At 43.4% G+C, this 24480-nt stretch overlaps 1 protein-coding gene and 1 pseudogene across 2 annotated transcripts; one reads left to right on the top strand and one right to left on the bottom strand.

The window, feature by feature from the left end:
• The window catches only part of LOC115106114 (centrosomal protein of 83 kDa-like), a 7518-nt pseudogene extending 5246 nt beyond the window's left edge, over window positions 1–2272 (top strand).
• On the bottom strand, window positions 1888–24480 carry LOC115107009 (plexin-C1-like). Of its 2 annotated transcripts, none has more exons than XM_065008209.1 (30): window positions 23380–24479; window positions 23105–23245; window positions 22426–22560; window positions 22246–22349; window positions 21583–21863; window positions 21387–21489; window positions 21056–21143; window positions 20819–20857; window positions 18768–18901; window positions 17959–18135; window positions 17348–17450; window positions 17008–17187; window positions 15413–15583; window positions 15189–15291; window positions 14435–14536; window positions 14111–14214; window positions 13933–13974; window positions 13684–13808; window positions 13289–13487; window positions 12194–12340; window positions 11209–11377; window positions 10926–11026; window positions 10020–10086; window positions 9385–9419; window positions 9208–9303; window positions 7399–7562; window positions 7008–7155; window positions 4628–4768; window positions 4462–4536; window positions 1888–3584 (listed from the first exon to the last, which is right to left on the bottom strand). In XM_065008209.1, exons 1-30 carry the CDS (start codon window positions 24343–24345, stop codon window positions 3489–3491), a joined length of 4536 nt encoding a protein of 1511 aa, XP_064864281.1. In that variant the 5' UTR covers window positions 24346–24479; the 3' UTR covers window positions 1888–3488. The 2 variants fall into 2 exon arrangements, with proteins under 2 accessions (XP_064864281.1, XP_064864282.1); XM_065008210.1 differs by lacking the exon at window positions 1888–3584 and adding an exon at window positions 4185–4358 and having other exon boundaries at window positions 23380–24480.

The following is a 24480-nucleotide window of genomic DNA, read 5'->3' as shown; positions in this document are numbered from 1 at the left end:
CGTCCCTCCCTCTCACAGCAGAACCAGGAGCTGGGGTTGCAGCTGGGTACGTTGTCCCACTCCGAGGCTGAGCTTCTGGAGTCCAACCAGTGTCTGAGGGAAATCCTGGAGAGGCCCCGGGAGGACCTGAGGAGCGCCCGCTCACAAGTTGAGAGGACCGAACACGAAGCCGAGCGGTACACTGCTTCACCTTTATACTGTGGTCTGTATACTGTATAGATATGCTGTCTATGAGGAGGAATGGAACTGTTCGAAATTCTACTGTTGGAACCATGAAGTGGTTTCTATTCTATCCCTCTCTCTCGCTCTCTCTGCAGATTGGTGGAGGAGCGTCGTGTGGAGGGGTTCGAGGAGAAACACAAACTGCAGGAGAGGGATGCAGAGCTCCAGGAGAAGTACGGCCTGGCCAAGGAGAAACTACAGAGGGCTGCGCTGGCACAGAAAAAGGTACCCCCCCCCCCCCCCCCATCTTCACCTCTCTTCCCTTCTTTGCTTCTCTTACTTCCTTTTCTGAAGTCTCTCAAGTCAATTTAAGGTCTCTCTCACTCTGACTCTCATACAGAGGAAAAACATGACAGAGAACAAGGAGAAGAGATACCAGGATAAGATCCAGCTACTGGAGGCTAAGATGGCAGAGCTGGAGCTACAGCTCAGCCAAGAAGTATGTATATTTTCTTACTGTGTGTTTTAAGACCAGTATGCGTGTTCCTCCTCAGGCGTCCTTCCTACACCGAGGAGCATGCCCTCCTTAACAGACGACTGAAGGAGCTGCAGCGCCGACACAGCGAGTTCCGACGCCTCCATTCCCGGCCCAGGACTCGGCCCTATCTCCATCCTCGTACCCGGGTCTGAGGGGCCTAGTCTTCATGTGAGTACACTGAATCTGGGTACCTTCTCATATACCTTATCACTGGTGTTGACAGATCAGGGCCAGTATCCATAAAGAGTTTGGGAGTAGGAGTGCAGATCTAGGATCAGTTTTACTTTTAGATCATGATGAATAAGATTGTGGACCGGGGGGTCTGGTCCTGAAAGGAATGGCTAGGTGAGAATATCCTGTCAGGCTGTTTCACCACCTGGTACGGCAATCGCACCTTCCACAAGGGTGGTGCAGTCAGCCCAACACATCACTGGGGACACACTGCCTGCCCTACAGGACATCTACAGCACCCAGTGTCACAGGAAGGCCAAGAAGATCATGGACCTCAGCCACCAGAGCCACGGCCTGTTCACCCTTCTAACATCTAGAAGGTGGAAACTACAGGTGCATCAAAACTGGGACACAGAGGCTGAGAAACAGCTTCTATCTCCAGGGCATCAGACGGTTAAATATCCATCACTAGCCGGCCTCCGCTCAGTACCCTGCCCTGAACCTTAGTGTTAAATGATTATGCTATTGTTTACATACTGTTTCACTCACTTTGTTTATACTTCTTGTCATGGCTCATTTTTAGCTATACATTTCTTGATTATGTGTGTATTACTGCAGTTAGAGCTAGAAACACAAGCATTTAGCTGAACCTGCGATAACATCTGTGTACATGACCAATAAACTTTTGCTTTGATAGGTGTTAGCGGTCACTGCTCCATCCCTTTCTGTCCCTTCTCATCCTCTTTCTCCCCATCCCTCTCTCTCTCTCAGGAGGAGCAGCACCAGAGAGGGTTATCACTGCTGCGTCGGAGGCTGGAGGAGGTAGCCTGTACTCAGCAGCAGCAGATGGAGGAACTGGGGCCTCCCATGGACAGGGGCTCTGGCCTGCACGACTCTCTCCCTGAACTCTGACCTCTCCACACTGACCCCCCCCCAGAGAGTGAGCGTGGCCTTCACTGTAGGATGTATTACTCCCTAGAAGTGATGTTTTAATTTAATAACTCAGCTCTCAAATATTTTGAAAAGCATTTTGATTTTATTGGCACAAAACATATCAAATGAAAAGAGAAAGAACTACATGGATTCAATGTTTACATGCCTTGGTGAGTAACGTTGCTGGAGTCCTTCCATGCCTTGACTGTTGATGCCTATGTAAAGAATGATATCAATGGCCAACCAGGGACTTCCTCAGAGTTCTTTTATTTATTTGACTGTTGTGAGATTTGTATCAAGTGTTTACACTAAAGCCATCACGCTGAAACTTTAAAAGCGTGATAGTCCCAAAGGCATTTTTGTTAAAGGTTGGTTTCACGGCTCTAACGAGCTGTGACTTGCACAACATTTATACAACTTTTTTTGTGTGATTGTATTTGCAATTCATATAAAAATGTTTATGCTTTACTGAGGTCGTGTACATATTTTTTGTTCTGAGCTTTACTTGTGAGAACCATTTAACACCACAACCTAATTTTTATGCTGATGTTACTGTTGTGCCTTGTCTCTTACAAAAGCTTTCCAGAACATGCAAACTGCTTTTTATTCTGTTCAACATACCTTGTCAATTGAAGCTTATCCTCAATACTGGCACAACTAAACTAATGGTGTTTTCTAATGCAAGAAATAGACCTCAACCTTTCACCTATTACTACCCGTCAGGGCAAGGAGATTGAGATTGTAACCTCATAAATATCTTGATGGCCTCTTTATTTTTATTTTTTTATTGCATATTCAACAACTGAAGTTGGGATTTTATTTTAGGAATAAGGCCTGTTTTTCTTTTGAAGCCAGAAGGAGGCTAGATCAGCTACATTTATGCCTTTACTAGACTGTGGGGATATTTTATATATGAATGCTTCCGCTCAGTGTTTGAGATCAATTGACACCCTTTCCCATGGCACTTTGAGATTTATTTTAAACTCTTACGCACCACTGCACTTTGTATACCAGGGTTGGCTGGCCTTCTCTAGTCACTCGTAGGCTCAGTCACTGGTATACTTTTATTTACAAAGCCATTTTATTTGGGCATTTTTATTGTTCAGAAATGTGGTGGGTACTCTCTTTGTTCGCTGGACTTTATCCTGCTGACTGTTCCAAATGTCCAAACTGAATTTGGCAAAAGGTTTTTTTTGTACTCTGCTCCGTCGTCTTGTAACACCTTACAAAATACTTTTAAACTGGAAGAACTTCTCCCGATTTGTGTTTTTAAATCACTGATGAAGGATTTTGAGGCTGATTCCCTGACCTGTCAATGTTTTTAATTTGCTGTTTTATACTCTTGTGAATTCATGGTTTTTACTAGATTATTTGTTTGTAATGACTCGGTGCTGCCTATCTTGGCCAGGGCGCTCTTGAAAAAGAGATTTTTAATCTCAATGAGCCCTTCCTGGTTAAATAAATGTAAAACATTATTTCGTCTTTCGGTTGAGGATACTGCTTCTGGGTAAATGTCTAGCTGGAATGTGACCTAATTCATGCTATCATTTGGTTCATCCCAGTAATCTGAAACGCCTCCCTCTTTTATTCTTTAATTGTAAATCCCTATGTAGTCTCCTGACATATTCCGTTTTTAGAATGGCTTTCTGGCCTTCAGCATTTCGAAGGGGGAGTGAGTTCAGTTTCACGAACAGTTGAGGCTATCAAACAGGCTCTTCACGTGCTGCAGTTGCTCCTTCAATTCCACGGGTGCGCCGTTCTGATCCAGCTTCAGTTTAATCTGCCAGGGAAACCACACACATCCAATTTTTGTTTACAAGTGGGCAAAAAAAAGGCCAGCTCGTGGCCATAAACTTCAGACCTCAGTCAGTAGCAATATGCCACAATGGGGGAATTATCATTCCACACTAAGTCTTGGCATGAGCTTAAACTAAATATTAGACATGGGTATGGCCAGCTGCCATTGTAGAGCTCAAAACAGTCAACATAGATCATTACAAAATGAAGACCTGAAAACAGCCTGGCCACCACCCCACAGAGAAGTGGTATAGGCTGTGTTTTGTCCTCTGCCTTGCCACTGCATTTACATTTACATTTAAGTCATTTAGCAGACGCTCTTATCCAGAGCGACTTACAAATTGGTGCTTTCACCTTATGACATCCAGTGGAACAGCCACTTTACAATAGTGCATCTAGGTCTTTTAAGGGAGGGGGGGGGGGGGGGGAGAAGGATTACTTTATCCTATCCTAGGTATTCCTTAAAGAGGTGGGGTTTCAGGTGTCTCCGGAAGGTGGTGATTGACTCCGCTGTCCTGGCGTCGTGAGGGAGTTTGTTCCACCATTGGGGGGCCAGAGCAGCGAACAGTTTTGACTGGGCTGAGCGGGAACTGTACTTCCTCAGTGGTAGGGAGGCGAGCAGGCCACTGCAGGTCTCATTTCCCAACATCTCGGCTTTGTGCCAGTCAGCTTTACAGTTACACAATGATCATGTCATGTTGGCCAGCTTTTTCAAGATGTTTAGTTCTGGTTGAAGTGATTAGACCGTGCAGGGGAACTGTGAAGGTTGTGGGAAAAATGATGAATGCATATTAAGGGGAGATTATGTGGGTGGTGAGACTACTGAAGGGGAGGGCGAAAAAGACGGACAGACACTTTACCTCATCAAAGTACCGCTGCATGTATTTGTAGAGCTCACAGAGGGCAGCAGATTCATTGAATTCGTTTTCATGTTTCTAATGAAACAGAAATATAAATGTAATGTCCGTAAAGCACAATATCAAAATGATGATTTATTTGAAAAATGAACAACTAGAGGGGAGGTACCTTTGACTCCTCATGCAGAAACTCCTTGAACTCAGAGCTGTTGATTGGTGGCTGGTCCCTGACCTGCTTGTAGTAGGCCCTCACTTCCTGCTTGTACTGGGAGATATCTTTGGCATAGAGCAGTTTATTGGTTGGGTCATGCTGGAACAGAGAGAGGGTAGAAGAGTCATGTCAAATCTAGGTGATGTATTGTCAATGCCAGGTATTCTAAGAGGCCAGCAAGTTATGAGACCGTCTGTGGCTTGGATTTTGTTTTACATCTATGTGCTCGATTCAATCAGATTTGCGCTAGCCGACAGTGTAGGAGGTGGAACAGTGGAAGAGCTGTCAAATCCATAAGCGGCTACCGGCATTATACCGATCGCTGCTAGTGCTGAGCGTTTAACTGACATTTGTTCTTTTTCATTTTTTTAAACAACTAATGGATCGACGCTGGTTCAATTAATTCCATTTCTTTTTTTTCTTTTTTTCTGTGAGCTCAATACGCAGTGTTGGGAGTTGTAGTTTCCAACAAGTCAATATTCCACATAGGTTACCACAAAAAAACATGGTAATTAACTAGAATGACCATAATCCACTGTGCTCCTACTTGGCCTGTCTATGTAGGACAGACACAGAAAGGGAGAGAAGAGACAAGCAATGTTGCCTAAAATTATTTGGGTCACTGAGCAAATTTTTAGGTCTTGTGAGTGGAAACTTGTGAGAATTATTTCAATAGGCTATCTGAGCATAATGTAGACCTACCAACAAAACCAATGGAGCAAATCCCATAACATTTTAACATGGAAATAGCTTTTGATTTCTATGATACAGCCTAATATGTGGTGTTCAATTCAGGCCTACATTGCATTAGACTTAAAAATATATTTTACATTATGAAGGGCTTGACATTAAAAAAATTGTCTGTAACACTATGGGCCAAATAGGTGACTGTAAATTGTATGATGCAATAAACCCCTTTACAAAACAAAATGTATTATTACCATACAGAGAATTAGATAATGTAGACTACCCCTCTGACTACTAGCTTATTTGCATATTCAAGCCTGTCTCAAAATACAACACTGGCCCTTTAATTAAAACATAAGCTTTTTACCAACTTGCTTTATAAAAGACAGCTTGAAATGTAGCCCACACGTTTGTGCTCTTGTAGGAAGAAGTTCTACAATCTATGACTGGGCTAGTAACTCGCTAACTAGCAAAGAATATCAACAAATGTTCACATGAGCGGCTCTGAAGTGATCTGAAAAGCGCATTCATTCACTAGCGGGTGATTGAAGGACCCCTAGTGGGCAATCCACCAATATAATTCTACTCCGTTGCGCTCTGCCTACAACAAAATCACAGCCTCAATCTTGCAAAGTTAGATTTGTTTTGTTTCATTGTAAAGGGGCTGATATGTTGATTCAATCACAGAAAAAAACATTGATCTATATAGCGCAAACTAATTGGGTGAACTCAGTGAAGTTCAATCTCTTGCGTCTCCGCGCGGCCTGACATTTCTGTGAGGCAGTCCTGGAGGATGTGCGGGCCTAGCTCGTGCAGTTTAGAGGGAACATTGGAGACAAGACGCTCGAGGTATCTCTACCTGAAAATGCATGATCTAATTCTAAGTGATTGATAGTAGGTATTCAGCAGTCATAAAAGTATGCCTTTATTTACTTTGAAGAACGAGGTGTAGGCAGCAGCTCTATAGAGATGAGATGACTTGGAATGAAATAATAAAGACATCAAATAAAATACATTTATTAAACTACTGAAATATTTTATTAAAGTAATGTGAATAAATTATGGTTAAAAAGTGATAAGCAGTAATGGGCAGTCACTGCCATCATGGCTTTTTGATTAATTGTTTTATTCTGTGTTACAGCATTCCCATAGTGCATTTAATGTTTTTTTTTTTTTAAATATTTGAAATAAACTGATAATCGAACTGAAACTACTCCAAAAAGCACAAATCCCTCATCACTATTGGCTTTGACTCACTAACCAGCATAGTCCTCAGTAGGCAACCATGCCCAGGAGCTGGCACCTAGGTTCAAACCTACAATCCTGTCCTTATGGGGCGAGATTCTTGCACCAGAGCCACAAACGCAACATGTATTACGCTTCTCTTTGTTTATTTGACTTTGACAGTTGCAGACACATACAATAAACCTCTTTGCTGCAAGGCAGGGATTTAACCATGGGAATTGTGGAAATGTACACAAAAGCACAATAAATTAACTTCGAATCTAAAACATCTCAGGTCCAAAGCAGGAATTGAACCACCAACTCTTTTTCCATATTTGACATTGAGATTAGCAGAAACTCACACAGAAGCACAAGAGATGTGGTGTGTTAGTCATTATATTCTGCGATGTCTCGGTCATGTCCCCACCTTGCCCAACTGTTTCTCAGCCAGGGAGAAGGAGTCCATGAAGGCCTGGGCAATGACGGACAGACAGCCGTCCAGAGGCGGGGTCTTCTCCATGTCAAACACAAACTGGGGGTTCTTCAGGATGTTCACCCAGAACCGCAGGGGCAGGCTGGGAAGGAGCAGGACAGTGAGTAGTGGATTGAGTAGATCCAACCAAGAAAGATGGATTCTACTATAAACATACTCAAACAGGTACCACCAGGGTCATATTCATTAGGCACCAAATGGGAGAAAACACTGAAAAATGGAGGGACTACTTGAACTTGTCCAATAAAAGGCTCATATTCATTTTCCATTGCAAAATGTTTTGCTATGGTGTGACCTAATGAATATGACCCAGATGAACACATACCTGTTGGTTTTCCAGATGTGTAGTACATCTGGATCGTTGATCCTCTTGCTCTCTCCCTGGGCATCCAGGAAGTCAAAGAAGTACTTGATGGCAGGCGGGGCTTTGAGGTTAGGGGTTCCCCAGATGGTTCTGAACAGGTTTTCCACAAACGAATGCACAGCGACCTGAGAGAGGAGGAAGTGAGAATTGGAGGTGTACCTGTGGATGTATTTCAAGGCCTAACTTCAAACTCAGTGCCTCTTGATTTTCCCTTTTTCATGGGAAAATCAAAAGAAATCAGCCAAGACTTCAGAAAAAAAATTGTAGACCGACAAGTCTGGTTCATCCTTGGGAGCAATTTCCAAATGCCTGAACTAACAATAGTACGCAAATATATACACCATGGAACCACGCTGCAGTCATACCACTCAGGAAGAAGACACATTCTGTCTCCTACAGATGAACGAACTTTGGTGCAAAAAGTGCAAATCATTCCCAGAACAACAGCAAAGGACCTTGTGAAGTTGCTGGAGGAAACAGGTACAAAAGTATTTATATCCACAGTAAAACAAGTCCTATGTCAACATAACCTGAAAGGATGCTCAGGAAGGTAGAAGCCACTGCTCCAAAACCGCCATAAAAAGCCATACTACGGTTTGCAACTGCACATGGGGACAAATATCGTACTTTTTGGAGAAATGGCTTGCAAGCCGAAGAACACCATCCCAACCGTGAAGCACAGGGGTGGCAGCTGCAGGAGGGACTGGTGCACTATACAAAATAGCTGGCATCATGAGGTAGGAAAAATGTGGATATGTTGAAGCAACATCTCAAGACATCAGTCAGGAAGTTAAAGCTTGATCGCAAATGGGTCTTCCAAATGGACAATGACCCCAAGCATACCTCCAAAGTTGTGGCAAAATGGCTTAAGGACAATAAAGTCAAGATATTAGAGTGGCCATCACAAAGCCCTGACCTAAATCCTATAGAAAATGTGGGCAAAACTGAAAAAGCATGTGCGAGCAAGGAGGCCTACAAACCTGACTCAGTTACACAAGCTCTGTCAGGAGTAATGGGCCAAAATTCACCCAACTTATTGTGGGAAGCTTGTGGAAGGCTACTTGAAACATTTGACCCAAGTTAAACAATTTAAAGGCAATGCTACCGAATACTAATTGAGTGTGTAAACTTCTGACCCACTGGGAATGTGATGAAAGAAATAAAAGCTGAAATAAATAATTTTCTACTATTATTCTGGCATTTCACATTCTTAAAATAAAATGTTGCTCCTAACTGACCTAAAAACAGGGAATTTTTACTAGGATGAAATGTCAGGAATTGTGAAAAACTGAGTTTAAATGTATTTGGCTAAGGTGTATGTAAACTTCCGACTTCAACCAGATTTGTCGCAAAGTGAATACGGGACCAGGAAGTATGGCCTCAGTGAGGATGCTGACTAAGGAAATTAACAAATAGCTGTTTGATGCACTGCAGATATAATTGCCTGATGGAAAAGTGTTCTCATATGATCTTTATTTAGTATTTGTCAAGAGCTACAGTTTTTATCCCCTATTGTAAATGTCTTTCAAACTTCCCTTACACTGAAACCACATTGACAGCTCCAAGCAAGCAACTTTAGTACCTATCCACTTTTTTTTAAAGCAACGTTCATAAGGTAAATGAGACAAGGGAAGGGAACTGTTAGATAGTCACTGTGTATGCTGGATCACACGTAACTGAAGAGTCTAGACTTTTCCATCTTTCAGTTAACCATTTATCAGAGCACAGCGGCAGGTTGAAAGGGGTTGGTTAACAGTGAGTTCCTCTTGCCTTGGTGGACAGCAGCTTGGTGAGGTACACTTCCTTCAGTTTCAGCTTCTTCCTCTCCGGGTTCTTCTTTTGGTCCTGGTCAAGGTCAGGGTCAATCTGGGGTCAAAGAGCACTGTTAATCAATCAGATCAAATGCATATGAGGGACATTCAATTCAGAGGTCATGTTGCCACTTACCAGATGGAAGTACTTTGTGGAGTAGTTCTGATCGTCTGTGACAAATACACAACAGGTCACCACGGATGACTAAATAGCAGACAATTGTGCTAAATAGCTTCCTGGTTTCTATTAGTGTTTTAAATAAGCTGACACGGTTAAGTGGTTTTGCATCTCACTTGTGTTTCATATCTGCCATAAAACAATTTTAGAAAGAGGGGGATTGTAAATGTGGAGCAACACATGTCTATTTTCAACTTAACTTTGCTGAGGTATGTTTGTTTTGTTGAATGTTGTTTTTTTATGATTGTGTTTTGTATTATTTGTGCGCTTCTCTGTGTATTTGTTATGCGCCCATGCTGCCTTGATTGAGTAATTGTTTGTCACGCAGGGCTCCCTTGTCAAGAGACCTTTGTCTCAATGGGACTCCACCCGGCCAAAATAAAAAGTGAATAAACAAATCCAATAAATAAAAGATGGACTTTGTGCCCACGTGTGTGATAGTGTGATGAGCATTAACTATGAGCATGCGCTTGTGTGTGTGTGTGAATACTGTTGGTGTGTACTGTGTACAGTGTAGTCATTCACAAAGAAAAGGTCCTTTATTTTATAGTTAGAAGTTTTGATTGCATGGCAATCTCTGTTGACACCCTTACCTTTCAGGCTGCTCTGAGGACTCAGACGGGTCTTAGAGAGCACTTTGATGGACGCTCCGTCCGGTATCTGTAGACACACACTGAGTTAGAAGGTTGATAAATGCTGAGTTACGTGCTTCTCAACCATCTGGTAGACCGAAGACACAGTGGTGTCCTACAGAGAGGCTAATAACGTGTACATGAGTTCTAATATAATTGTGGTCTGGTTTGGCGTTGTGACACAGGAAGCTCAGTCCTACCAGCCAGGCTGGTGTGCTTATAAGATACCTGACGAATTTGTGGATGTGGTTTGGTGACGTTAAGCAAAAATTTGACAACTCAATCCGTCTAGTTCTCACAACTACTCAGGACTAGATTTTTTGTACATTTTTTAAAAACCTTTATTTAACTAGGCAAGTCAGTTAAGAACAAATTCTTATTTTCAATGACGACCTAGGAACAGTGGGTTAACTGCCTGTTCAGGGGTAGAACGACAGATTTGCACCTTGTCAGCTCGGGGATTCGAACTTGCAACCTTTCGATTACTAGTCCAACGCTAGATTAAATCCGAATCGCGGAAGATCTGCGTTATAGCGCGATTGAAATGGAAAGGTATTTTCCGATTGAGCCGACATATGCAGGGTTTACAGTGAATGCAGTCTCCGCAAACACAGGAACATTGCCTTAAATTTCAATTGCGCTCTAGAGCAGCTCTTCAGCGGTCCTGATGGAATTAGCCATTGAGTAGTACGACAGCTGCGAGGGATTGGACCTTTCATCTGCATTTTTGAAGTTTAGGCCTTCAACTACATGCTATTTCTTTTTATGTGTATCTGTCTTAAATGGTAATTTGAGATAAAGAGAGAAATATTGAACGTGAGATTAGGCTTATTTCCTGCATCAGGAAGCTTGGTAGTGTTCTCTAACCTTGTAGTGCTTGAGTGTGTTGAGCATGGTCACTTCTCCTAGAACCCCTGAGCTGGCATCCACCTCCTTCAGTGGGACAAACCTTCCATCCTTCTCATACTCTGCAGAGTTCAAGAAACAGAGAGAAGTCATTATAATGAACATTTGAAAGCAATCCCTTTGAAAGAACGTATGATCGATCAAGATGTTTCATTTGAGGTACGCATGCTTTTAGAGCCATAATTCAGTCATCACTCTTGCATTCTCTCCTAATGTCTTGGACACATGAGGTACTACAACTGACCGATGTGTATCTGTCGGAGAGGGGTGTTGTAGGGGAAGCCAAACTTGGTCTTGAAGGCCAGGAGGATCTTCTCCTTGACCTGCTCCACCGTGTCACAGTCCAGAGCACTGACCTCCAGAGGCTCACTGACCTCTCCGTCTGTTCCCACAGCAAACAGCACTTGCAGCCTCTGGGGGGGGGGGTTGGGTTAGAAAATTAAACATGAGATCTATTCATCAGTGCCGCTAACCACTGATGCTAACCTTCATTCCCACTATCCTTCTACTTGGGTCAGGGAAACCACACAGTTAGCTAAAGCTTTATGAAGCCTCATGTCTGTGTATATCACTTGATGGACTTCATACAATAAAACCTAGACACTACAGGGATAGAATAGAGAGACTGAGGATATCTTGTGTGGTGTCGTCTCCTGTGATAATCGTACATCTAATTTCTCTGTTATAAGAAACCACTGAGCAACTGTCTCAGCAGGATTACCATATGTCTCAACCTGTGCTTATAAAGACTAGAGTCTGGGTCCATTTAGGCTCTGATCCATTTACTTCTAGACTCGTTTCTTAATTTAAAAGGGTTCATCTTTTGCTTCTGAGAGACTGAAACTGAGAAATCTATAGCTTTTCCTGTCAACATTGCATGTGTGGCTGTCCCCATCTACAAACCACAGACCAAGAATAAAGTAAAAAGATACATTTACACATATGGGCCTCGAGAATAGGCTGAATACAAACAGATAACTATGAAGACATGTTTTTGTTGAGGATCTTTGTGAGGGTAACATCACTTTCAACCCATCTACTTTTGCCCCAACATACTGAGATATCTTTTCTAACAGACTAGCTCCTCTAACCACAACTTTTCTGGTAACAAACAAAACATAGAGGAACTGCCAACTACCTCACTCACCACGCCCTAGATCCAGGAAGGGTGTGTGTGGTAGCTTGACGTGCATGTGTGTGGCAATGTGTGTGTGTGTTTGTGTACACACCATTGGACTGAAGTCCTGAGCCTGCCACAGTAACCAGTCTTCATTAAGTGTATAGAGAGCCTTTTCTGTGACTGAGTCCACTGGGCCTTTAGACATCTGCTGGGTCAGAGCACAAACCAGCAGGAAAAGAGGCTGGCCCACACTCTCCTGTTGGGACACAACACACACAGCTCAGTTAAACACACAAACCGGTATTCACTTGTACAATTAGGTATAACTCATTAACATGCACTCATATGAAGTCACAAAAACAGACTTGTTTACAGAGACACTAAACTCACGTGGAAATGTATGAGAGAAAAATACGAAGGTACTGTGAGCTGACCTGGAGGCTTAGAAATACATACAACATGAATGAATAAGGCTTTGATAGAAGAAGCAAGAAAATAACAAATAGACTGATAGACAGACGGACTGACTGACCCTGAGGAAGCCGTAGAGCCGGACGGACTGACTGACCCTGAGGAAGCCGTAGAGCCGGACGGACTGACTGACCCTGAGGAAGCCGTAGAGCCGGACGGACTGACTGACCCTGAGGAAGCCGTAGAGCCGGACGGACTGACTGACCCTGAGGAAGCCGTAGAGCCGGACGGACTGACTGACCCTGAGGAAGCCGTAGAGCCGGACGGACTGACTGACCCTGAGGAAGCCGTAGAGCCGGACGGACTGACTGACCCTGAGGAAGCCGTAGAGCCGGACGGACTGACTGACCCTGAGGAAGCCGTAGAGCCGGACGGACTGACTGACCCTGAGGAAGCCGTAGAGCCGGACGGACTGACCCTGAGGAAGCCGTAGAGCCAGACGGACTGACCCTGAGGAAGCCGTAGAGCCAGACGGACTGACCCTGAGGAAGCCGTAGAGCCAGACGGACTGACCCTGAGGAAGCCGTAGAGCCAGACGGACTGACCCTGAGGAAGCCGTAGAGCCAGACGGACTGACCCTGAGGAAGCCGTAGAGCCAGACGGACTGACCCTGAGGAAGCCGTAGAGACAGACACTGACCCTGAGGAAGCCATAGAGACAGACAGAATGACCCTGAGGAAGCCATAGAGACAGACACTGACCCCGAGGAAGCCGTAGAGACAGACAGACTGACCCTGAGAAAGCCGTAGAGACAGATGGACATCCAGTTGGTGAGCAGCTTCTCTACGATGGACTCGGTGCGTCGCAGCATGAGTTTGGGCTGGGAGTTACTGGGCTGCTCCATCAGAGCCCTGAGTAGTTCCTCCATCACCTGGGTCATGTAGGGCAGGTCACCGTGGAGGGACACGGTCAGCAGGGAGGCCACTGCACACCTTGTAGGACACAACAAACATCAGACTTATGACATATCTGCTATACACACCAACCTGCTCATCCATAATGACTTAAACACCTAAATAATTTCCCCTGTACTATAAACAGTACCATAACCTTATCTGCCGTATATCCTATACCCAAACCAGCTAAGTGACACTTGGCCTAAATTGTGTCCTGTCCTCACTGACTCACTTCTCCTTGACGTTGAAATTCTTCTGCTCCTCCAGAGCGTGGACGAAGGAGGTGAGGAACACCTGATCCCGGATCAGTCTGGACAGGGCCTGGCAGCTCTCGTCTGGCTGCCCCTTCACCGCGTCCTGACCACAGGACAGATGTTAGCTACTTATGGAAATCTATTACATTTCCCTTCCAGTCATTCATAAAGTCATGGTATGGCAATCAGACGAGCAGATTTCACGTACGGTTCAAATCAAATCTCACCTGGCCGATGTCTTTGATACAGGAGGTCATCACAGGTCCACCCTAATAGAAACAATAGGACGAACTATGAACATAAAAACACAACCTGTCTGTCCATTTAATACAACATTTCTTATCTTAAAGCAGACTGTATTAGGTATACTGCATCGACTCTGTTCTGTGTTCTGCTCCTACGTACGTCAGGGAAGAAGATCCTGGAAGCAAAGTGCTTGTAGTCCAAGAAAGGGATGGCTCCAACGTTCTCAATTAAATCACACTTTTCCGTCTGCATATCCACAAATCCTAGAGAGCAGAAGGGTAAGTAAGGGCGTTTGTTATTGGTGCAACTGTAACTATGTGTGAATTGCATGTGGGTGGTAGTCATGGGCCTTTACTCTGTTAAATCCATTTTATGATGCCAATTTGGTGCATCAGTGAGTATGAGTGTGTGTGTGTGTGTGTGTGCCTGTCTGTGTGTGTGATTTAAGAATATAAATCAAGGTTGGTGTCCACGATGACTGACCTTGTCTGATGTCATTTCTGATGTCACACTCCAGCAGTTCCAGCTGCTTGTCCATTTGTGCTGCCATTTTCCTCTGTTTAATGTAGGAATACCACACCGCACCTGGTCAGGACAAGAGCTTTATTTTCTCACACACACACACAAAACCATACCTAAACCTATGGGCCCTATTCAACCAAAACAGGTCTTTTTTTGTTGTTTAGTTTATTCATTCGACCATTTAAAAAAAAAATTGTTTAACACATACATGCACATGAAAAAAATTGAGGATAACACACAATAAAGTCTGGGACTTATTTCCATTGTGGTCCTCTTGAGACAAGATGGCTAGACAACATCGAACACAGTATGGCAGTGAAATAAAATTTAAAAACAGAGAAGAACATCTCATCATTCCAGTTGCATCATAGGGGTGATTCATATGGGCACAGAAGACAAACATTTGTACTTTATTTTTAAAGCTGCCTAGAGATGTTTTTATGGGCAGGGGCAACTCCATCCGTTCTGAGGCTCCAGTATACAAGAAAGTACCTTTCCCAGCATTACTCCTGAACCTGTATAGGCACACATCAGCAACACCTGATCTGGTACTGTGATTGTGTGCATCCCTAACACGAGGAAAGTAATCACTTAGATATCTGGGCTCAGTTTCAGAACCCAGAACCAAATCTTGCGTGCCAGCTACTTGATTGGACATTTACAGTCTGTCATGAGACACTAAGTCAAAACAAAGTTGATGAAGGTGAATACTTACCCACAATGACCACAATGATGATGGGTATAAGCACAAGGACGAGTAGCAGTGAAGGTGCAGCTTGTTTTGGTAAAAGGTTTTTCGTGAAGTTTCCAACTCTTATCTGAAAAACAAACACATCATAATGCACGTTGACTGTAAAATACTATTTCCAAGGACAGTTCTGATTGAGTTTCCAAGAGCAACTAACAACCTTTTTGGATTTATCTGAATAAGAGGTTTACCCTCACTGACTTGATGTTAAAGTTGGGAGTGTTCTTTATATCACAGATGACAGAGTCAGTCCCGTTGCTCTTCTCAATGGTTTCCATGACACACTCTACACCCTGGTTATCCTCCTGAACACCAAACACTAAGATCTCTTCTGTGGCGATGTTCAACTTGTCAGCCCTTTTCTGAAATAAAAAAAAGAATGGAATGTGAGAGAGCGAGAGAATTAGGCTGATATCCACTAATTATCAAAATCCAGAAAAGAGCCATTCAATTCTACAACCAGGAAGCGATTCCCAAACCTTCCATAACAAAGCCATCACCTACAGAGAGATGAACCTGGAGAAGAGTGCCTTAAGCAAGCTGGTCCTGGGGCTCTGTTCACAAACACAACCCACAGAGCCCCAGGACAGCAGCATAATTAGACCCAATCAATGAGAAAACAAAAATAAATCTTTCCAATGTGTCAAGTAATTAACAAAAAACAGAGCAAACTAGAATGCTATTTGGCCCTAAACAGAGAGTACACAGTGGCAGAATACCTGACCACTGTGACTGACCCAAACTTAAGGAAAGCTTTGACTATGTACAGACTCAGTGAGCATAGCCTTGCTATTGAGAAAGGCCACCGTAGGCAGACATGGCTTTCAAGAGAAGACAGGCTATGTGCACACTGCCCACAAAATGAGGTGGAAACTGAGCTGCACTTCCTATCCTCCTGTCCAATGTATGACCATATTAGAGACACATATTTCCCTCAGATTACACAGATCCTGTAACGGTTTTCTTGTGGTGAAGGAGAGGCGGACCAAAACGCAGCGTGGTTTCTATTCATGGTACTTTAATAAAGCAACTACACATGAACAATCTACAAAATGAGAACCGCGAAAACCTAAACAGCCCTATCTGGTGCAAACACAGAGACAGGAACAATCACCCACAAACACACATTGAAACCCAGGCTACCTAAGTATGATTCTCAATCAGAGACAACTAATGACACCTGCCTCTGATTGAGAACCATACTAGGCCGAAACATAGAAATACCCAAATCATAGAAAAACAAACATAGACTGCCCACCCCAACTCACGCCCTGACCATACTAAATAATGACAAAACAAAGGAAATACATGTCAGAACGTGACAGACCCACAAAGAATTCGAAAACAAATCCAATATTGATAAACTCCCATATCTACTGGGTGAAATACCAGTGTGCCATCACAACAGCAAGATGTGTGACCTGTTGCCATGAGAAAAGGGCAACCAGTGAAGAACAAACACCATTGTGAATACAACCCATATTTATGCTTATTTATTTTCCCTTGTGCACCCTTAACCATGTGTACATCGTTGCAACACTATATATATATGTAATATGACATTTGTAATGTCTTTATTGTTTTGAAGCTTCTGTATGTGTAATGTTTACTGTTCATTTTTATTGTTTATTTCACTTTTGTATATTATCTACCTCACTTGCTTTGACAATGTTAACACATGTTTCCCATGCCAATAAAGCCCCTGGAATTGAATTTAATTGAGAGAGAGTTTTTAAGTACATATGTGTGTGTATGGGTGCATGAATGCGTGCACATGTGTGTATACCTCAATGGTGACACGCAGGTCGTTTCCTGTCTTGATTGCAGTATAGCTGGTGAATTCTGGGTCCGGATGGTAGGTGAGCTGTGATGAGCAGGCCAGTGTCTGATTGGCCACTCTCAGAGACACAGTGGAGGTGACTGGCTGGTTAATGTGTTCAAAGGGAGGTGTGTGGTACCACAGAGTCTAAAAACACCAACAACAGGATTTAGAATACCTCAGATATTGATCCCCCCCCCATGACTGATTTCTGTGTTGTGTGAAGGTGAAAGTTTGGTGAGGTGTGGCAGTGTGCATGTTCATATTAGGTTACTGACTGGTTACGTCAGTGTGTTAAGATGTCTACCCCAGAGCTGTATTTGGTTTGGATGGTCTGAGGGGCGTGGTCATGAACAACCCCCTCCACAAACTCCAGCTGGGACCCTTGGACCTTGATCTTCCTCTTCCCACTGCAGGACACATACGAAATCAACCAATCAGAGGAGGGTTGTTGGTCACACCTAGCGTGCTGATGTGAATTGTAGTCATGTCTAAACCACATTATTTGAATGAGCCAGAGGAAGAAAAACAAGTTGTAACACACAAAAAAAACATTTCACAGAATAAATAAAGTATGACCTGGTCCATGAAATCTAGCTAGCCAAGCATGGAGAATCTGCTTTAGAGAGCTACCAAAAGCAAAAAGGGAAGCCAGTGCTGAGCAGCTGAGAGAAAGAGGTGATTGAAACGTAACACTGTTGCATGAAGCAACTTCTGGGAAGCGGCCCACTTTCTTTCCCCATCAGACAACATAATGGCCAGTAGCCATATATGGAAAAGAGTTACAGACATGCTTCTTAACCTCTGTATAGCTTGTGTGTGTGTATATAAAGATTTGGATCATAGGTGCGTACCTACGTGTGTGTGCGTGCGCACACGCGTACCTATGTGTATGTGTGTGTGTGTGTGTGTTTTTACCTAGCCCAGGTAGTGCTTGGTATTAGCCCAGTGCAGGACGGTGAGGACCCATAGGTGATAGTGGCCTTGCCCAGACAGCGACCGTCTGGCAGCACGGCACACACAATGACAGAACCTTTGTCACCAATGGGGATGTGGAACGTCAGACTGGACCCAGTGTTGTTCCACACAGGAGACCTGACCAGGTGATACACACACTACACAGGTTACAGATCCCCCCGGTACTGATGCTCATTCTGTTCACCGGTTCCGGAGGTCTACGTCACCGTCTTTCTAGGCTTCACTGAATTGTCATCAACCCCGGACTGTCTTGTCTGATTACACACACCTGGTTCCTATTTCCCCTGATTAGTATATGTGCCCTCTGTTCCCTCTGTTGACCATACTGTTCCCATGTCCGTTGGTGGTGTGAGTACCTATGTGTTAGTGCAGCTGTTATGCTATATAGTATATTGTGTATTACGGGTATCGTCCCGTGTCGTTCAACCAGGTTAACCCTCGCTCCTTTGTTTGGGTCCAGCCCAGTGTTTTGTATACGTGTTTGTTTTGGGTGTATTAAAAACCCCTATTGTGTATTGCTGCACCCGTCTCCAAAATCCGATATACCAGTGTGACAGACACACTTTACCAAAACACAGTGATAAAGCTTTGGGCTTTTCATGAACGAAGTGAGCAGCAGTGAAAAAAAATGTAAATCGTTGTTTAAAAGCATTGATGACACTTTTTACATTTTTATTTATCTCAAAAAATGATGTCTGTCTAAAGTAGTAAAACAAATCATATTCATCTGACTGTCCACTTTGACTCACTCCTTGAGACTGCAGTCCATGTGCCCTTGGACGCGAACCCTGGTCACGTGATGGAGGTTCTTCCCAGTCATCAGGGCGTGGTTTCTGCCATGGAAGGACAAAACACTGGGCACTATGGAGACGATCACTGGCTCCTGACAAACACACACAGACAGACAATATTTCTGATAAAGACAAGTGAAACTAAATATGTGTTTATGGCTGTAGGCTTGCTCTTTAGTTTTGGTAAATAATGATGAGTGACAAAGTTAGAGGCATAAATATCCTACCCTCCCCAAAAATGCTAACCTCCTCTTTTATTATGATGATGGAAGGTTAGCATGTCTTGGGTGTATGATATTTGTGCATCTGTAACTTTCTCACTCATCATTATTCACAATTCATTCAGGACTATCAGTAATCATAGTAGCATCCACATGAATGTAGAAGCGTTTAGAAACATTCTATTATTTAAAATAAAAGTGATTACGCAATACATTATTTACCATTAATTTCTATTGGGCAAATGTTTTATCTGAAACATAACCAAAACAAAACAGCAAATGCATCCAAGCTTGATGTAATCATTGTGTGCTGGGAATAAGGGACCAAATACTCAACTTTTGACTACTTTAATACACATAAGTATATTTGTCCCAATAGTTTTTGGTGGGGACCATGTGTAACAGTTTAGTTTCCTTCCCTCTCCTCGCCCCTACCTGGGCTTTAAAAAAAAAAATGTTTTACCTTTATTTTACTAGGCAAGTCAGTTAAGAACAAATTCTTATTTTCAATGACGGCCTGGGAACAGTGGGTTAACTGCATGTTCAGGGGCAGAACGACAGATTTGTACCTTGTCAGCTCAGGGACTCGAACTTGCAACCTTTCGGTTACTAGTCCAACGCTCTAACCACTAGGCTAGCCTGCCGCCCCTACCTGGGCTTGAACCAGGGACCTTCTGCACACATCAACAACTGACACCCACGATTGAAACGCTATTAGCACGCACTCCGCTAACTAGCTAGCCATTTCACAGTTACATATGTACAAAAAGTGCTGTAATTTCTAGTTGGTTCACCCGATATGGATGAAAACACCCTCAAATTAAAGATGACAGTCTGCACTTTAACTTCATAATCATTGTATCCCTTGTATCACTTTGGAGTGCTGACCCAAAAATGTGTAACTGTTCCAATACTTGGAGCTCACTGTATGTAATTATGATGGATGGTTTGAAATCTACTACTGCCTTGGGGCACAGTCATGTGATCCATGATCCCCATTGTAAGAGGTATGACGACTTGACTCTGAGACAAAGGCTCTATTCACAAACATCTTCTTACTATTTATAACCTTTTTGATCCATACCATTCTGGTTGAGATAAAATCTCTATTCTACGAGTGATCTAAATGTAGGATGCCCAGATCTATGAATATTGCTCTGTACAACTGAATATAGTATCTTGGCATTGGTAGACATCCATTTGAGTGTCTTCATTTTGTCCTCAATCTTAGCTTTCGAGAGAGAGAGCAAGAGAGAGCAAGAGAGAGAGCGAGAGCGAGAGAGAGAGTGGTTTGATAAAGCCAAAGGAACATTGACACTTTAACCAACACCAAACACGCACAGCTAGATTCATCACATCTGATTAAATTCTTCACATTTCATTCAGACTGGGAGGAGCATGATAACAAAGTGAGCTCATTAAAACATCTCAAACGCAGACACTATACTGTATCTTTCAATGTTATTCGATTTCAGACGTCAACATTGTTTACTTGTTGAAATAAGTTACTGTATGTACGTACAGTAAGTAGCTTACGACACACGTGTGAACAAAATTGTAATTTTTTTAGATAGGTACTGAAACGACTGTGCGTGCAAAGTCACCGTGAAAATCCCAGACCACTTCAAGTCCACTCTGTTTCACATGCAGACACAGATGCGTATACACACGCACACACACACAAACACAGATACAATCTTAGTTCCCTGTTCTGAGATCAAACTTCTCTATAAGGGACAGAAGATCCACTGAGAGATGCTGATGAAGTAATCGGTAGGATGGACTTACAGAGTAGTTCATTCCTGACTGGCTGGGTCTGCACACGTCCTGGGGAAGGAAGTGAGAGAGGGTTGATGAACAAGATACAGGAACACACATGGGTGAAGAAGTTGTGAGATGAACCACCCCAAAGAAGAAGAGGTGTGTGTGTGTGTGTGTGTGTGTGTGTGTGTGTGAGTGTGAGTGTGAGTGTGAGTGAGAGAGAGAGAGAGAGAGAGAGAAAGAGAGAGAGAGAGAGAGAGATACCTGTATGGGGTCTGAGTTGGCAGACCTGGTTGTCCAGGAGCAGACATCATTACTCCAGCTACATCCAGCTGTCATGCACTGAGAACACCTGAGAGACACAGAGACAGGAATAAGAATACTACACTGAGTTTAATCATAAACATGTGTACCATCTGTTACTCAAGCAAAATGTGTACTAACAAATCTATAACATACAGAAAGGCAAGTGCCCAACATAATTTAAAAGATGTCATTATAGTAAATATTGAAGTAGGTCTAAACAAGTAGGTTGAAACATAGCCATATCAAGGTGCTGAGGCGTAGCATGACAGATCTGGGATTTCTGACTGACAGGGCAGAGGTAGGTGGTCCAGAGATGTTTGAACAGTTTGTGAGCATCAGATTCTCAGTAAGGTTCTGTTTCCCCACTCGTATCTCCACGGTGACATTCAGACCTATGTGGAAAAACACAGGGAAACAATCTCTAAGCAAGATGCTCCATTTTGTCATTGAGAAATCTACAGGAGAGTTAGAAGGTGAAAGGTCACCTTCAGCAGGAAGCTGGTCGCTGGAGAACAGGCAGGAGCATCGAGGCAACGCTGGAGCGGGGTTTGTCCTGTCACACAGATGATCATTTCTTGTGAGGAAGATACAGGCGGAGGTGAGACTTCCTGTCCCATGCACATTCAGGTGGACCTTGACAGTGAGTGTGATCTTCTCTCCACTGCTGCTCTTCTCCACCTGGTAAGAGACCATGTTCTGTTGTTGGGAGTCCTCAGAGATGGAGATCCAGGCTGAAGGCTGAAGGCAGTCATCCTGAAACGAACATCTAGAACACATCACATAAAGGGGTGAGGATGAGCAGGTTTAGGGTGACTAAAATAAACAGGACATTGAAGTATATTTACAGGAAGTTTCATCTATAGAGGTAAGTTTATTCTAAGAAGCTGTGGGTGATACAGGAAATAACATTTGTTCTACCGTTCTGAAAAGAAATGTATTCAAGATCATATGGTATGAAAAACCATGGGCCGAGATATGTCAATAACAAAGACAACTATCTAATTTAATTACATTGAAATGACTGCCACGGTTAATCTTCATGACAAGAATGAAAAATTGCATTTTAGAAAAGAAAATGTGATATCATAAAGAAATCTCGTCTATAGTGTAAGTTATAGAAGTGTGCAGTTGTGGTTCTTGTGACTGACCTTGACTTCTCAGACTCACACCAGCCACAGAAGGGGTCCTGAGCAGACCAACAGTCCTTCAGACTCTTGTGTTCACTGCACTGAGCCACAGGCACACGCATCATCTACAACAAACACACAATATTATGTCCTGGGTCCTTGTACTGTATAGTATGTATATCTGTGCACAGTAGAACTTACCTGGTTCCTCAGTGCCATGTACACATGTTTGCGGTCCACTGGATCCAGGTGCATCTTGGGAAACACACGGCGGTCGTCATCTGACTTGTAGAGCACTCTAGCACAGGCAGATTTATAGGCCTTGTCTACAGCAAGCTGACATGGGACAGAGAGAGACACTTGAATAATATCTCTCTGTTGAGGTGACATATCCCACTAACAAACAACAATACATAACATGGCCCTAGGAAATCACCAATACTGCAGTTGTAAATGTCAGTTGACTGTACACATTTCTCTCTGTCAACAAGAGTATGGATTTGATGATGATGATACATGATAGGATAACAATCATTGATGTGTAGTGGTGACCAAACCCCTTGTCTGGTTTGTTAGTGTACTGCATGGCTGTCATATTTCTGTTAGAAACATGCAGAGGATTTGTCTGGATTATTAAAGCTTTCCAGGGACAACACTGCATGAAGGAGACTATTGTCTCTAGTAGAGTATTGTGGGGTTTCTCCAGGCTAATTTAGTCCTTGAATTCTCTCATGTGAGCCACGTTTGGTAGAAAACGCTGTAATTCTGTTGTATGAGTATATGTGTGTTCAAGGGAGAAATAATGACACGAGAGGGGTGTTACGAGGCCAGTGTGTGTGTGTGTGTGTGTTAAGAGTTATCATAACTGTGTTCCTCAGACCTTGATGAGTTGTCCGTCTCCTGTCCCAATGAAGAACACCAGCCAGGAGTTGTGTCTCACTGCCAACACTGATGTCATGGAGCTGTATTTAAACACCACTGTCTCTGGATGCAGGTCCGGTGCGTTACCTTTCCGCGGGGGCTGGAACAGTATACATATCAGTGTTACAGACAATCTCAACACATTTGCTAAGAAATTAGGGTAACGATAATGACAGTGACTTTGCTATGGTGTTGGTTATAAACCACACAAATAATCATCATCATCTCACCAACCTCTGCACAGGCTTGATAGCAGAAGTCTGGGTCATCGTCTTTGAGTTGAGGCCCTGTAGAGCTGATGTTATAGATGGCCAGCACGGTGTTGATGGGGTCGCTTGCGTTACCAGCCGTGAACACACCTGCCCAGAGCACCTGCCCATGGAGCCCACCAGAACCTTGAATCACAGAGGAAGACAGGAGCTCCCGGCGCTCCATGTTTCCACAACATTTGAGTGTTGCACCTTTGAGGGACATCAAAGTATTTGTTTTACTGTTCTCGCTCTTGAACCAAATAAGTCGAACTTGACGCTCTTTGGGAACGTTCGAGAACACGTAGATGTGTGAATTACTCTGAAAGCCGTCCACAAACTGAAACTTCTCCTTTTGTTTGGCGTCAATATACGGATTCGTGCTCTTATCTGAATTCGAAAAGATTCCCCCATGCTGTCCATCTAGTGTATTCCGTAGGTCAAGCAACTGACCTGAATTGGAACACTCTTTACGCACACGGCTCGGCAACCTTCCAGCCATAATGTAGGAGTTCGTCCCGACATCAACAATAAAGCCAATGGTTGAATCTCCAGGGTCCAATGAACCCACTTCAATATCCTCCGAATACACAGATTTTGAGATTTCGTTGAGATCCAGTATTTCACAGTAGCCGCATTTTGTGGTTCCACATGTGATCAAGGTCTTGTTTTTGATGAATGGCAGTAAAATGTTTACCTTAAATGGATACGTTTCGTCGGAAGGAGGCACTTCTTGGTTAGGATAAACTACGTTCGGATTATCCCTCTTTATAACTTTGGTAAAATCATGGTTCAGCTGGAAGAGTCGGTCATCCGTAACGACGTATACCGAGCTGTCACCAATGGCAAAGTCGCGGACGTCGCCATCGAATGTGTGATTCTCCTGGCCCCGACTCCAGTCCACGCAGGCGAGGAGAACTCCCCAGAAAACAGCCCTCATCTTGTAAATCATGTAGTCAGTCAAGCCTGAGAGGAGAGTGCATGGTAAACTCCGTTCTGCGCCTCTGATGCCACTGTCATACTGTGCCGAAGGCCAACAGGAGGATTGCGTAAAAGCGCACAGTGGATGGATGCTGCAACTATGTGT

This window comes from Oncorhynchus nerka, linkage group LG23, assembly GCF_034236695.1.
Source record: "Oncorhynchus nerka isolate Pitt River linkage group LG23, Oner_Uvic_2.0, whole genome shotgun sequence".
Taxonomy (NCBI): domain Eukaryota; kingdom Metazoa; phylum Chordata; class Actinopteri; order Salmoniformes; family Salmonidae; genus Oncorhynchus; species Oncorhynchus nerka.
The sequence above is the reverse complement of the archived record's forward strand: the minus strand, read 5'-3'. Positions and strand labels throughout refer to the sequence as shown.